At 38.6% G+C, this 16,333-nt stretch overlaps 1 protein-coding gene across 1 annotated transcript; it reads left to right on the plus strand.

The window, feature by feature from the left end:
* Window positions 1-4,260: 4,260 nt before the first annotated feature.
* On the plus strand, window positions 4,261-15,889 carry LOC145771997 (uncharacterized). The gene is made up of 2 exons (XM_082583797.1): window positions 4,261-5,712; window positions 13,489-15,889. Exons 1-2 carry the CDS (start codon window positions 4,294-4,296, stop codon window positions 13,675-13,677), a joined length of 1,608 nt encoding a protein of 535 aa, XP_082439923.1. The 5' UTR covers window positions 4,261-4,293; the 3' UTR covers window positions 13,678-15,889.
* The last annotated feature ends 444 nt before the right edge of the window (window positions 15,890-16,333 follow it).

Genomic DNA, 16,333 nt, shown 5'->3' on the forward strand with positions numbered 1-16,333 from the left:
AGCGCACACCCTGAGAGCCAAACCAGTGCTGCTTGATCTTGAGTTATATACCGTACCTTAGGTGCTTAACTATGTACTACCGTACAGTACAACGAGTTAACCAATGCAATTAGTTACGAACAATGTATTTTTTAACTCAAGGCTCGTTGTTGTTCGTATGAAGCAGAAACTTTGTGGTCAGCCGAATGGAAAGACTTGAAGCCAATTTTGACGCCTCCCCTGATCATGTGCCCTTGTTAGGGCAGGTATATTCTAACACCGTAAGGGAAGGCATCACGCTGCTACAGCTAAATGTAGAAGGCCTAACAGCCAAAATTTCGATCATTGAACATCTGATCAACACAACTGCCAAAGCAACTCAAGGCTAAATGTGTTTTATGTTTCTTTTAAGTGGTAGCTTTGAGAATCCAATTTTCCAAAGTATGACTATTAATTCTTTTTATCGCTACAAAACACCCCTATCGTGTCTCCTGGAGAGACTCTCCATTAGTTTCACAATAAATGGCAAATTTTTTTCTCTTACTAGTGTTGCCAGATGATCTTCGGATTTGATGTTTATTCTCGGACTTAGAAAGCTTCTTTGAGAGCTTGATCTTTGCAGTTTCGCATACATGTTGACCAGTGATTCCCAAACTGTGTGCCGCGGCACACTAGTGTGCCGCCACAGATTCTCAAGTGTGCCGCGAATCTTTTTGGAATTTTGGAAAAGAACTGTATAAATATTTAAAATAAGCCATGCATACAAGCATATGCGACTTAAAAGCGCTCTAACTGCTTCAATAGATGATAAATAAACACATGTGATGATGAAACCAGCTATGGCATTGCCGATAGAGTAGGGTAACTGCCACGTCATAATTGGGCTGCTAAAGAATACGTTCATTACGGGTTTATTGCTTCAGGACCCGAAGATAACCAACAACCTTTCTGCATTATTTGCAATAAAGCCTTAGCCTATCTAATGAGTCGCTTGTTCCCACGAAGCTTAGCAGACATTTGGAGAAGATTCATCCAACATTGAAGGCTAAACCAAAAGGATATTTTGCGAACCTGAAGTCCCAAACAAGCAGGCAAAGATCAAGTATACTACCTCAAGCTGCAGGAAAAAGGATTGATTGCAAGTTACAAAGTGGCTCACTTGTTGGCGAAACACAAAAAAGCACACATGGATGCAGAAACAGTAATTGGACCGGCATTAGCCGTTGTTGTTGAAGAAATGTTTGGTACCGTAGTGCTTCTCCCAAAAAAGTTAGAGTTCCGTTGTCAAATAACATACTGTAACTTAATTTCACGAACGATAGAAGAGCTATCCTCAGGTTTAATGGATCAAGTTCGCAAACACTTTGTTGCTACACACAACGAGCTGTCTGTGCTATGATCTTTACAAGTTAACAGATCTACTGACAGAACTGGGAAATCTCATTTGCTGGCTTTTATTCTCTTAATTAGCACTGAAACATTGGTAAATGATAAAATGAATGTTTGTTTTGCAAAGAATTGAGGGACACAATCAAAGAAGACATATTCAAATTGGCAGATGAAAATATTTTACTTTCTGAGTTGAAATGCAGTAGCTGCTTGAGCGTTTGTACTGATGGTTGTCCTACGATGCGGGGAGAAATAAAAGTCTCGAAGAAAGTCTTGGATTCGTTTTCCGCTCTTAATGAATCAACTCATTAACAAGAAATTCTTCCGCAAATTGTGAGCACATTGTCTGGACTTCAGCTTGCACTGCAACATTACTTCCCACCATTTGGAAGGAATGAAGCAATCTTTCTGCAGAAGCAGAAGAACAGCTCATTGATTTACGAAACGACCTGTTTTTTCAAACGCTGTTTCCACAAAAAAACTTGGATGAGTTTTGGCTGTCTGCTTCCAAATCCTATTCCATGATCAGTGCAAAAGTAATCGAAACTATATTGCCATTTGCATATTCAATTTTCATGGCCATGTGAACATGGCTTTTCTGTTTTGACTGAAATTAAAAGCTGTAAACGAGAGAGACTGCTTAGAATTAACGATGAAATGCGGGTATGTTTGTCAACAATGCAACCTCATTTCAGTCGTATGTGTTGGTATAAACAAGCACATCCATCGCATTAAAACGTAAAAACAATTTTTCAAGGCAACTTTTCTTCTCTTGTCAGTGTGCCGCAAGCGTTTCATAATTTTTCTAGTGTGCCACAAGCTGAAAAAGTTTGGGAAGTACTGATGTTGACTGTAGAGTGTAGAGGCTTTAAACCACTGACCTAGGCCCAGTCACCGAGATAAACAAAGTGAGGTTTCCACCTGTTTTTGAAATGTTGTTTGAAATGTTGTTGGGGAGAATTATTCCATCCACTTGGTGCCGCTGAATGGAAAGTAGTCCCAAAATGCGTTGTTGAAGCGCACACCCCGAGAGCCGAACCAACGCCGTGTGATCTTGAGTCGCGTGCGTAACCACTGAATTAACGGGGCGGACAATTTCCAGAACAAGTAGGTATCAAAATTTAACTATAATTATTTGCACGATATGAAAAACACAAAAGTAGCTTAACACAAACACTATTCTTATCAACTACTATGCAAACCATCAACTATTTTTTCTGTAGGCTACTATCGATTTTGACTGAAATCAACTGTAGCAGATCAGCCTCCTGTCAAATTTAACGTTAGCAGTTCAAAATCGAAATCACATTGGCCTTCAGCTTGCGTGTCGCCAAGGTTTGTGTAAACAGATCGCTATGTACCAAATTATGAGCACAAAAAAGCTTGTAAATTTAGATTAAAATTAAAGTGAAGTCTAACTCGTAACTTTTCAATCCTCAACTGTCTTTGTAGCACTTATCAAGTCGGTTAATTTAAGACAGTTAATTTAGGTCGGCGGCAGTGGCCGAGTGGTTAGCGCGTTAGACATGCAGTCTAGAGACTGCATGTTCGACTCCAATCACCCGCACTTGCTGTTGTTTCTCTCGGCAAGAAACTTTACGATAATTGCCTCTACCCAGTGGTCGATTTCGAGTAATGTGTAGTACCAAATTTAAGTCATAAGTATAGTAGACAACCGGAAACAGACATTGCAGTCGGCTGCAGCGTGGGTCAGATTAGGGATTGTAGATCATAGGGATGCGAAACTTCATTCGCTTTTGGCTTATCCGCAACACTAGAAGGGTTACGTTTTTTTGTAATTTACAAAATATTTTACTTTTTATGGGTTGTATAAGAAGAGTGAAGTTGGTTTTAAAGTAATTTAAGGTTTTTAATTGAAAGCAAGCCAGCAGTAAAGCGTAAAAAAAATGTCAAATTGCCAATTGACCCTTCTAATGTTGAAGGAACAACGGAGTTGCGCGTCCCGTAATGTACCGTTCCTAGGGTCAGATGTACGTCGGAAGTCCCTAGTCGGAAGGCGTACACGTACACCGATGCATAGCGCTCAAGTCCGTTTTCCCGCAATGCAGGATAAAGATAATACAGTAAAACAAAAACAGCATTAAATGAAGAAAAAATTAAAAAAGCCGAAGTCGCTGTTCGCAGTTTCCGCAATCATTTTTTTGCAGTTTCCGCTAACTCTTACCATAGAGTTCTATGCTCGAACCCTAACCCTCGCTGATCGCAGTTTCCGCAAATTTTTTTACGCAGTTTCCGTTAACCCTTACCCTAATTCTAACCATAGAGTAATCCATGCTCTAACCTTAACCCTCGCTGATCGCAGTTTCCGCAAACATTTTTCCGCAGTTTCCGCTAACCTTTACCCTAACCATAGATAATCTATGCACTAACCCTTGCTGATCGCAGTTTTCGCAAACATTTTTCCGCAGTTTCCGCTTACCCTAACTCTAACACTCGAGTAATCTATGGTCTTTAACCCTCGCTGATCGCAGTTTTTGCTAACCTTCACTATAGAGTAATCTATGCTCTAACCCTCGCTGATTGCAGTTTCCGCAAACATTTTTTCCGCAGTTTCCGTTAACCGCAGTTTCTGCTATTTTTTTTCTCGATCTTTTCAGGATACGAACTGACTGTACGAATGGTTCAAGGTACAAACTAGGTTGCACCCCTTTGGGTTTTGTGGCAATGCTGCCTACTACTTGATCTACTTTTAGGGCACGTGTTAACCCTTTCAAGGTTTTGCCATCTTTTCGTGTTTATTGGAATTTTGGTAGGCCTACGGTATATCGACAACATGTGACTGTTTCCTTAGACTATAGAAATCATTAATTGGACCACTGCATGTTACTTTGTTAATTAGGTTTGAAGGATGGAATATGAATGTATGGTAGTCTCAAATTTAAAAACCTGCTTACAATTTTATTGATGCCAATACTTTATATAATTGGCTCAAGAAAAACCTGTGTTGGGTGCATCATGGCTGATGATTGGCTAAATAGTATTCGAGATAGTTTGATAAATCCAGAGCCAATTGTTCTAGAGGAAAGTGAACTGATTGTGAGTGAATTCCTGTCACCAGCAAAATTGCGAGAAATTTCTGGACAACAGGATTTAAAGAATGTTGAAGCAATAGAAATGATTGTGAATACAACAGAAACAACACTTGGCAACTTTGGTCAATACCTTCCTCTTTTAATGCAGTTAAAATTAAGTGATAGCATTATACCTTCTGTACGAGATATTGGAACATCATTCAAATGTCTGACAATTTTGTGGATGTCACGTTGTGGTCTTAATGATGTTGATGGAATAGCTTCCATGCAAAATTTACAGGAACTTTACATTGCCTACAACAACATTGATGACATTAGCCCAATAAGTTTTTTAGATGCTTTAGAAGTTTTAGATCTGGAAGCTAATAAGATATCTGACATCGGGCAAATAGATTATTTGTCAATAATGACATGTTTAACCACCCTAACTTTGTCTGGAAATGCCATCACTCATAACTTTCCAAGTGAAGCTGGGCAAACCTTTCGAAATTTTGTTTTAGAAAAAGTTCCACAGTTACAGCAATTGGATGATGAAGCCTCATCTGATGCTGGAGAAGGTGCTAATGTAGCCGTTTCTGCTACTGCATCTTCTCACTCTCAGGAAGACATAGATCTCATTACCAAGGCAATTAAGGAAGGTATAGATATTGTCAGTGATACAGATTCCATCGATTTTTCATCAACAAGCTCCAGCCCTCGAAATTTTCATGAAGATGGAGCCAAATTATCAAATGTACTCCCTTCTTCTTTCTCAATGGTTCCATCTCGAAGATTTAACTTGGCTAGACCAGCCACAGCTTCTGCTCTAAAACGGCCACCAATACAAATGTCAGGTGATACTGCTTCACCAGTCAGTGGTGCACGACCCGGCTCATCTGGATCAGATAGTGGATTGCTGCATTTCGATGATTCTAGCCCCCTCACTATTGGCGATCCTCTTTGTGGCAACCCAATGCAAGCTTTGAAGCATCGGAAAAATGCCAATCTTTCGGTGATGCCATTTATCAATCAAGAAACTGACTTTATCTCAAAACCGATCATGCGACCTTCTACATCTATTGGACTGCGGCGGCCTATGAAAGTGACCACCGAAAATCGGAGGAAAAGTTTGGACTATGGTATCAAAACTAAATCACTTAGTAACAGCAATGCATTAAGTAATAAATTAATAGAAAATAAACAAAGTTCAAGTAATGTAGTTATAACAGAATCTGCCCATGATCCCATTTCCTATCACTTTATTGAAAGAAAAGTATCATATCCTTATCAATCCCCATCTCCACCATCCAGGGTAAGTTAAGTATTGTGCCTACTTTTATATAAGTGTTATTTGTTTTTTATCCAAGATTGGACAGTTAAATTTAAACGTATTTGTACAAACAGAACTTTTAAGTTTAGACACCACTTAGGCACCTGTCAAGAAAGCACTACATTGTGACCTTGAAATACTTAGGTTGTGTTGCACTGGGTGATTTGGCACTAGTGCATTTCATTTTCATTAGGTGTTTTGTGGTTGTATTTTGGGGTCCACGTCTTTTAGGCGCAGAAAGTTAGGTGCTCGTCAGATAGGCACGCACACTGTGGCGTCTGGATATTTAGGTGCGGAGCACTGTGGCGCCCGTTCATTTAGGCGCTATTCTTAGTAAAGTCTGCAGATTGTATCAGCTTGGCAGGTGGGGCAATGCTTTTCACAGAAAATGTTATATTGAACAGAAAATATGTTGTTTTGTTAATGCGCGTGTGGAGATGAGGTGCGAGACAACGCTCTACTACTCTTGGCTCTACTAAATTTGGCCGATGCTGTGGCCGATACTAAACACGCAAAAAAAAGGCGTTTGCTGCGGATTTTCTACAGAAGCAAAAATATAATTTTTTTTAAGTAGTAACTAACGTCACATTGATGTAGAAAAATAACAACCTGTTCAAATTTTTGATACGTTACACTCCCATGACTTCTTGCACGCACGTTTTAACATTGGTTGCTTACAGTGATTCTTTCACTTAAAACAAAACGTTTTGTTTCAGCAGTTTTGCGTTGTTCGATTCTAAGTTGTGTAAGGAGACTCAATTTCTCCAATATTTATCATTTCTGTTTCTTTTTTCCTCTCAGCAGAGTAGGCCTATAAAACTTGTAAAAGTTTTTCATTCATACAACGTCATGAATTGAATTATATCTCAAATCGACATAATGACGTGACATCATCTAAACGTAACAGAAATAGCAAGAGCAAGTATCACTATAAAAAAAACACAAAAATGTGGCGCAAATCGGCAACATCAAAAGACATAGATGTTTTCTTTGACTTGTCAGCAGCAAGTGGTGATAACTGTGGCTGTGGGAGTTTGTTGCGCAATGCGCAGCCTACTTACTCTGACATTGTTTAAGCTGGATGAGTTTATTACAACGAAAGGTGGAAATTAAATCACAAACTGATAAAACCAGCTTACTAAAAACAACCAAGTTACATGGGTTTTTTAAACGTTTAGCAACGTAAAAACGATGCAAAATTATACATTTTTGGTACCTGAGTAGTCTTGGCCTGGCAAAAGCTTCTCAACCAAACGACAAGCGCCCTTAATAGGGGTAGGAACTTTAACATACTGATATCCAATTGAACAAACCCGAACCACGAACCAACAGATGTTAGGTTGTCCGTCCAATTGTGACCATTTCAGCATTCAGCCAGAGAGTTGATGATTACTTTAAACTTTTTGTGCTAATTACACAACAAACAAGAGCAATACTGCAATAGCAATGGTGGGAAGTTGCATTTTTCCTTTGTTCCGAGAAACGCAACCTTGATGATGTCATGAACAGCGTAGCTTCTGATTGGTTGATGGTTCGTGGTTCAATGGGATATCAGTATGTTAAAGTGCTTACCGCCCTTAGGTTGCACATTACTTGTCGAATAGTTTTTGTACGACTACACAAATGACTTGGTTTACATTTTACATCTTATTATCAATTATGATAGCCTATTCGGAGAGTTTGCGCAAACCCTTCATTAATTTTTCAGAAACCCCAATTATGATGTAATGTTTTTTCCTTTATACCCCAGTCCTCAATCACGGTGGTCTTTTATTACTAAAACCTACTATTATGACACAACATGGAGTTGGGATTGGATTCTTGAATCTTCAAGTGCCAAGGACTTCCAAATCCATCCATTGTCGCTCATAATGACATAATATTGCCCCTTTGGCACCTAATGTTGCCCATTTGAAGTTCCCCTTGCTGCTCTATAAATTTCCGAAGTTGGTTGGTTTTGTGGCGTATTTTGGAATTTATTTATTGTAAGCGCCAAACTTGAACACATCTAATTTTGAATTTTGGAGATTTTTTGGTTTTAGACTAATTTGTCACTGTGTCAGTCGCGGTGGTGCCACGGCTTGTGTTTTAGCACAAGATCTTGTGGTTTTACTTTTGATCTTGTGCTTTAAGTTTTACCTTATTTGCATAAAACTATTAAAAAAAGCTTTGAATTGGTATTATATGCCAATTCAAAGCTTTTTTTAATAGTTTTATGCAAATAAGGTAAAACTTAGCATTTGATATAATTACTTGCAAATACCAAAATTGCTTCTTTTTGTAACACTAAAGTATCGGCCAAAATATCTGTATCGGCCTAAAAAAGTGATATCAGTATGGGCCAAAATATTGGTATCGGTACATCTCTACTCGGGATGCATTGGCCGTGTGGCGAGTTTGTATGAGACAACGCTCTACTACATGAATGCATTTCTATAGGGCATATAAACCCTGGCTACAAGTTGCAAGCATAATGGTGCGACTTTGCTCGTTATTAAACCTAGTCGGGGTTTTGACGGAAAAATAAGTTACTCTTCACTCAAGCTTACCACCCGCTTGAATATAGGCTACGGTAAATATATTTTTTACTGATGTTTAGTGTAGTTCATTATTTGACTTACTGATGATGATGGCTATCCCTCGTCTTCGAGGATGATGGCCTTCGCAATAAAATAAAAGCTAACGGTGAGTTCTTAAATGGCTAATTAGTCCAATCTTGGCTTTAAAAGTTCGGTTACATTTGGTACATTTAAGATCGTTTGGGAGAGTTGGTTGTGGGTGTGATTGTCGTTCTTTTCTTTGCATTCTTTTTTCTTTTAACCTTTTAGATCTGCTCTTCTCAAACGTGGCGACACCTTTCTGAGTGGCAGATCTCCAGAGCAGCCTGTCCTCTGCGGTTTCCTCCCAGTTTGTATAATTGATGTTACACATTATTTGACTTACTAAAAGACTTACTAGTAAGTAAGTCTTTTAGACTTTTATTTATTTGACTTACTAGTAAGTCATTATTTGACTTACTAAAAGTGAACTCAGTCATGTTTAGAAACTTGAATAATTTATTGATAAAGCTTTCGCCGACGCAAACCTGGACTAACAACAAATAAATGCCGAACACACGCAATAAAATACAATATATTTTTCTGTTCAATATAACATTTTGTGTGAAAAGCATTGCCGGTTTAAGCAGCTTCACGCACTGAAGCCATGACATATTTTTATGTTCAATACAACATTTTGTGTGAAAAGCATTGCCCTACCAGCCAAGCTGAAACAATCTGCAGACTTTACTAGAAATAGCACCTAAATGAACGGGCGCCACAGTGCTCCGCACCTATACATCCTGACGCCACAGTGTGCGCACCTATTTGACCGGCGCCTAAAAGACTTGCTCCCGTATTTTGATCATAATGCTTATGTTTAAACTATAGTCATGGATTTTCTTTTTTTTAGCTTGGCATTTAGATCATTTTCCACAAAAAGTTTGCATTGAATAATACAAGTTTACAAAATGTTGGGATCTCTGTAACCTATTTATTGCTTAATGTAAACTTTGCATATTTATCCATCTGCTCAACAAAAAGAGCATGCTAGATGAGTTCTTGTCTATACTTGATTAGTTAGGCACTGATATGTATCTTCTACATGCAAACCATTCTCTACTTACCTACCAACTGCAAAATGGAAAAATTATGACAGTACCTTCAGAAATGATCCATGTAGTATTAGGGTGGTCCTCAAAATGGAAAATTTTGAAAAGCTAAGGTGCTTCTTCTTTAAATGGTGCCTTTTGGTGAAAAAATAACTTGTGTAAAATATTTTTGAAAAATATTAACGTTTAGAGGTGTCACAGCAGCCCTAAAATTTTCACCCCTTTTTCAAGCTTTTCAGACCAAACCGCTAGATGGCGCTTATAGGCGAAAATTTTAGTTTGTCCTAGAGAAACAAAATTGATGTCTATCCCAACAATTCTGAGGGTGAGGATTTCAATAAACACATTTATATTGATGTAGGTACAACACAAGTAGCAGTTATGGTAATTTTAAGTCTTTAAAAGAAACCAATATACCAATACTGGTATCAAATCACTGTACGGCGTATAATCATCATTACAGCATAAAAATTAACTTCAATCACATTCAGTTTAATAGTCATCAATAGTTTTAGTGTTTATTGAGGGTAATTTTGACGGTGCCATTCTACCACTTGTAACAAAAACTGTTGCTGTTCCTCATCTTTTGAGAGAACTTGCCCGTAATCTTGGATCAGGGCTACTCCCCTTTCAGCAAAGTCATTGACTACGGAGATATTTGACACAATTGTAACAGCAGCTTTATAATCATTCAGTACTTGCCACTCTGCTGGATCTTGGGCCAAAAATTGTGTTGACAAAGAAAAAATGTGAAAGAAGTTTAAGGATTTCGATGAAACAAAATCAGCTAGGATGTGGTTAGTGATAACATCTTTCGCACAAACGTTCACTTTTGGTCTAGGAGACGATTTTTCTGATGCTGGGTTTTGAAGAGCTTCCACCATTTTTTTTTTATCATTCACACTTACATCAGGATCAAAAAACGACAATGACACCAAGCTTTCACTCAAGTACCACAGATGATTTGCAAATTTCTTGCTAGTAGCTTTTGCAATTTCTTGATCAGGATACGAGATCAAGGATTGTAGAAACTGTAAATCATTCGCTGGGGCAGTGATTGCACTTTTTGCAGTAAACCAATGCTTTACATAAACCAAGCACACGAAAGCAACAAATCTTGTTGTTGCCTGGCTCTTGCATTCAGCAGTTGTGAAAAATTGGTCCCGAAAAAGATACATTTTGATGCCATAAATGAGACGAGCCATCCATCGAGCTCGATGAAGAGCCCCAGGCTGATAAAACCTGACACCTCTGGGGGGAATAGCACCGAACAAGATAATGGTAAGCTCTAGCAGCTCACGATAGTCATCACGAGGTTGCTTGGATAGCAATTCATTTAGGCAAAAATCAACAACCTCTTGTCTCTTATCGTCAAATACTTTGGAAACCTCTGCAGTTAAATCACTTCGTATGTCGATTGTTCAATCAAAAGCCACTGTTTTTGAAACTGTTTGAAAATTGCAATATCCGGTGCTGTTGATGGTCCAAAGCATACAAAAAAAGCTGCTTCTGCAACAATCTCAAAGATATGGTGTCGGCATGCAAAATGTAAAAGTTCTCTTTCTAGTTCATTTTGTAAAAGAGTACAGGCTCCAAGTCTAACACCAGTATTGCTGCTAGTGGTATCGAAACTCATGCCAATAATCTGGTCTGTAACTTCCCAATCGTCCGTACATGCTTTCACCGCAGTTGCAACAGCTTGACCAGTTCCAGATGAAAGCTTTGGAACTCCTAATAGTTTAGATGTACCAAACCCAGAAACTAACACAGGTAAGCGGTCTACTTTTTCTCTTTTGTTGGCAGTATCTGGCAAAAGTTTGCCATCCCAGTGAACAACAAGCTTGGCTTCAGTTGAAAAGGTACTTTTAATATTTTCAGCAACGCTTTTTCGATGCTTTTGTCTGGAACGTCGTATTGAAGAGCGGTTGATGGCGAATCCAGACACACTCTGACCTATTGCAGAAGCAGCTGCTTTCAATACATGGACTGCTGCTCGGTCACTTGTTTTTGTGCGGTCTAAGGCAGCTGTCAAATGTTCATCAATTGCTTCTGTAACTCTGCTTGCTGTTGGACTTTCAGGTGAAAAGATTTCATATTCACAGTCCCCGTCTTCAGTACTCAGTAGTCTCTTCAGCACTACTGGAACTTGAAGCCAACTGTGCCATTTCAGCAATACCACCAACCTTTTCATGCTGTCGTTTTTCCTGAGCAATCTTTAGTTTGTGTCGTTGCATGCTCCGCTTTTCTTTTTTCATCAATTTTCTGTCAACACCCATCATAATGCCTTGACGCCTTGTTTGTCGTTGTGCCATCAAAAATTCCTTGTCTTCATTAATTTTGATTATAGATAATGCCATAGAATGTGCAACATCAAACAATGTGTCCATTTTTTTTGTAAAATCCTCTTCCTTCTTCTTCTGCGAATTAGATCTTCGTGACTTCCCCTTGAACAATAATTTATATTGATTTAGCTGCTTTTGAAACTTGGTGATAGCATTTCTTTCCTCCATAACAGGAATCCGGGCCTTATCCCAAATACGAAATACTTCTCTCACCGTCAATCTCACTGCTTCTCTCACAGTCTTTTTTTCATCACGGTGCAGTTTAAAATATCGCTTGAAACTTTCACTCCACGAAGGAAGCTGTTTTGCTGCCATTTCATCAATCGGAAATCCTACAAGCCATATCAATTTTTTCTGCCTAGTATTAGAAGACATATTACTGTTAGCCAAATACTGATAAGTGGTAAAGCGTATCCTGCAAATATAAGTTATGATAAGTAACTTAATTTAGACTGATTTGATAAACTATCTATTCGAACAACCTAGGCCCCCTGTAGGCTAGCCTACTAACTCAAATTTTTTGCTTTAAAATAAAGTTCAAGACTGTTCAAATTGCTACTTGTGTTATAGCTACATCAATATAAATGTGTTTATTGAAATCCCCACCCTCCCAAATGGTGAAATAGACACCAAGTTTGTTTCAATAGGACAAACTAAAATTTTCGATATCTAGCGGTTTGGTATAAAAAGCTTGAAAAGGGGTGCAAACTTTGGGGCTGCTGTGACACCTCTAAATGTTAATATTTCTCAAAAAAAATTTACACAAGTTATTTTTTCACCAAAACACACTGTCATTTAAAAAAGAAGCACCTTAACTTTTCAAAATTTTCCATTTTGAGGACCACCCTAATGTAGTACCCATGCATAATATGTTAGGTTCAGTGAGGTATGAATTAATATAATACACCATACTGTCAGTCTGTCACAAGTACCAAGTAAAATACAGTATGTTTTTCTTGAAATACCATCAAAATCACCCGATGCCACAGTAAGGAAGCCCTTAAAATATTCAGCTTTACAGTGTAGGCCCCCACCTGACAAGTGCCTATGTTTTTGCGGAATGGCCCGATTCGGTGAGTCCGATTCGGTGAGTTCCCTATTCGGTGAGAGCCTTTTTCGGTGAGAGCCCTATTCGGTGAGTTTTTTTTTTTAAATTATTGCGCGCCATAGCCTAATTATCATTGCCGTTATAGGGTTAGGGGTAGGGTTTGGGGGTTAGGGTTGGGGTTTGGGGGGTAGGGTTTGGGGGGTAGGGTTTGGGTAGGGTTTGGGGGGTTGGGTTTGGGGGTTAAGGTTTGGGGGGGTAGGGTTTGGGGGTTAGGGTTTGGGGGTTAGGGTTTGGGGGTTTTGGGGGTTAGGGTTAGGGGGGTTTTGGAATTTTTTGGGGGTTTTGGTTTTTTTTTGGAGTTTTGGGGTTTTTTGGGGTTTTGGTTTTTTTGGTGGTTTGGGGTTTTTGGGGGGTTGGGTTTTTTTGGGGGGTTGGGGTTAGGGGGTTTGGGGTTTTAATTAGGCTACGGTACCCAATAATTTTCAAAAAAAAATCAAAAAAATCACCGAATAGGGCTCTCACCGAAAAAGGCTCTCACCGAATCGGACTCACCGAATAGTAGCAGTCCCATGTTTTTGAGCCTAGAAGTCAATCCCATATCCAGAAGCTTAAATCGATCATATGGATATTCTGCAATGATTGTACTTTTAAATTCGCCTACAATTGTACGCTGTGTATTTGAAAGCGAAATAATGTAAAGAAATTTACTACTTCACCAGGTATCACCAACAGCTCCATTCACAACCCCAACTCCTCCTCGTTCCCCACAACGACCACAAAGCAGTCGTGATTTTCGCAGCGGATTTTTTAGGCGGCCTTATTCATCCACATCCCAATCTGTCAATGTAATGGCTATCAATGGTGCTTACAAAGCCACAGATACCTTGAAATCTCGGATTGACGACTGACAGACATGATCCAGAAAATGTTTTCTATCGTTTTTAAGATTTTATAAACTAAGTTTTTTGTTATCTTTCCGCAGCTTATGAACCAAACACCTTGTGATAAAATTGCACATTAGTCAATTCAATGGTGTGCTGGTTTGTTGAGCTTCTTTTTTTTACAAGTATCTGAAGCATGGCTATCTAAGAAACATGTTTCTTGAGCATGTCGTATATTTAAACAGTTCTGTCTATGCTTTTGCAACAATAATATGTTTGTGTTGTAGCTAAGTGTTTGTTATTTTTCAATCCACTGTACTGTTATCATTCCTGTTTGAAACTTATTTATTTGTACAAACAACCGAAGAGATTTTGGTGCTTTTTGGGATGTAAAGCAACAAGGTTTTCCCAGTAGTCATTTTTTAAAATTGAATTGCCCTGTAACAACAAAGCCAAATTTTTGTCGGCTTCTAAATGCTATTTTGATATAACATTTGATGTGATGCTCTGGCACTTGACAAACCCTGTGCGTGTTTTTCTCAAATGCTGCTTCTCTGTTGAGTTCAAACTCGTGCTGTTTCCGTTCGGAACTTTGTTAGTCAAACCGGTGTTTGTGGCTTTTGTACAACGTCAAATTTCACACTGGTCTTGAAACTTACTCCAGCGCTTCATAAAACTCCTAAAAAAAATTACGGCGTAATTTAGTATAGCTCACAGGCTGTTCTCGAATGTTCTGCTCAAACAATTTCATTAATGGGTTGCCTTAGACTTATTGTTTTCAAAGATTGCCACTTTGCTGCATTTTAAAAACTAAACTGACAGTTTACTTCCAAAAAAATGTCGTAGAGTGGCAGATCATAAGCCACAAGCTTCGATGCGCATTTTGTATTCGACGGTTATTATATAATATAAATATGTGGCCCAATTTTTTTCGTTCAATTGGACTTGTGAGGTCAATATGTCCACTGGCTGACAAAATTGTATGGTGAAACTTTATTGTTGCCAGAGTTGAATTAGTCTTTTGTGCCAAATATTTCTGACTGAGTACAGCCCGCAATCCCTACATGTCTCCATATGTTCCAAAACAAATTTTGGCACTAAAGTCATAGTTGTTTTGAACCGTTGATGAACTTACATATGAGTAGTTTTATTGCTCTAACGTGCTGTGACTTAATTTTGCATCTCCAATTTGACTTTATGCGCGCCTATCTTTTGCACTTCTCTTCTCTCTCCATTTTACTTCAAAGAAGCCTGGTCTTCATCCCGTGACCAGTTGTCTTCATCGACTTCTTCACTTCTCTCTTGTCTATCGTTGGCATCTTCATTGTTTAAGTTTCTCTTAGTCAAATCATCTTTCACTGTGTTTCCCATGTTTTCTTTCGTCTTCCCTTTTTCACTTTTCCCAACACTACCTATTTCCAAACTCGCTTTGTCTGCTTATTTTGCATCTGTAGAGCAACAAGTAACAAGCTATGCTGTGGGCATCCCACTTGGGTCTGTATTAGATTGCTTTCATTTTCACACGATAAAAGCTGTTGCTCTGCTGCATTAGCCGCCCGAGTGTTTTGACATGCATTTTACTCGGTTCACATCACATACTACAGGTTTCCGGACATATTATTGCTTCATGAATTGCTTTCTTGTGGTGCGTATCGCTATTCCGTGTCAATTTTAATAATGATATTTCTATTTTATATTTCTATTGTTCACTGTGTTAAGTTCTCGCACTGTGGGTCACTGTATCCTTCGTCAGGAAATTTGATTGACATTTCGCCAAGAATGTAGTGAGTACAACGGGCTTGGCTAAAAATGGTGAATGGATCTGTAACTTTTCACCCAAACCGACTTCAAATTGAATGTATGTTGTTTATATGGATTGATTTAAACTGTTCAATGCTCATCAAATATCATATGACGCCGTTTTGTCTCTACTGGTTATGACGCCAAAGTTTACGGTTTTTCACCAACATATATATCGCAATATGAATGCTATGAACCTCCCCTCCTCTGAAGGCGTCGTACGATATTTGAGCACGTAGGAACGTAAAAAACTCGAAACCGATTAATTTGCTTTTTTAAATCTTAACCCCTAAGGAAATTGGTTATTTTTGTATTGCTTTCAATGTAGGTACTGGTAAGGTCATTTTTGCTTGTTGGGTAGTTGACCTTAGCGCATCCTTTGTGCGAATGACGTTGCAAATACCGCACTGTATTTATGGAAGTATTTTTGTATAAAATAGTGAGGAAAAAATTGCATGGTCTCCACCCAAGAAACTGAAAGAAAAGATGCGTATGATGTATGTGCAAGCCAACTTGTAGCTTAAAGCAGCAGATTTCTTTCAAGGGTGCAAAATAATTTGCCTAGTGCCTACCGCATTTACTTCAGTTGGTTTTTATTTCTGACCATCACAACGAAAAAACAATACACCGTATGCCAAAGATAGCAGAGGTCTAGAAACACGTAAAAGCGACAAAATGGGGACGTTATAACGTGCATGATATTGATGCTGAAGCGGGACAATCAGTTTAAAATGTGGCACAGTCGCAACACCTTAATGTAGACATACTTTGAAATGAACTTCTATAGTCAAATCAATAGAGGAAAACATGTGTCATTATTTCACAAGATATAGCTTTTAGCCGATTTTTTTTTGGAAAGTAGTTGCATGGCATGCTGTGCATG

This window comes from Aplidium turbinatum, chromosome 6 (genome assembly GCF_918807975.1).
Source record: "Aplidium turbinatum chromosome 6, kaAplTurb1.1, whole genome shotgun sequence".
Classification (NCBI taxonomy): Eukaryota; Metazoa; Chordata; class Ascidiacea; order Aplousobranchia; family Polyclinidae; genus Aplidium; species Aplidium turbinatum.

Excerpts from the sequence above, each read along its gene's own strand:
- LOC145771997 (XM_082583797.1), top strand. The coding sequence starts at position 4,294 with ATGCCAATACTTTATATAATTGGCTCAAGAAAAACCTGTGTTGGGTGC. Across the intron at positions 5,713-13,488 it reads CCCCATCTCCACCATCCAGG|GTATCACCAACAGCTCCATT; the intron begins GTAAGTTAAGTA and ends CTACTTCACCAG.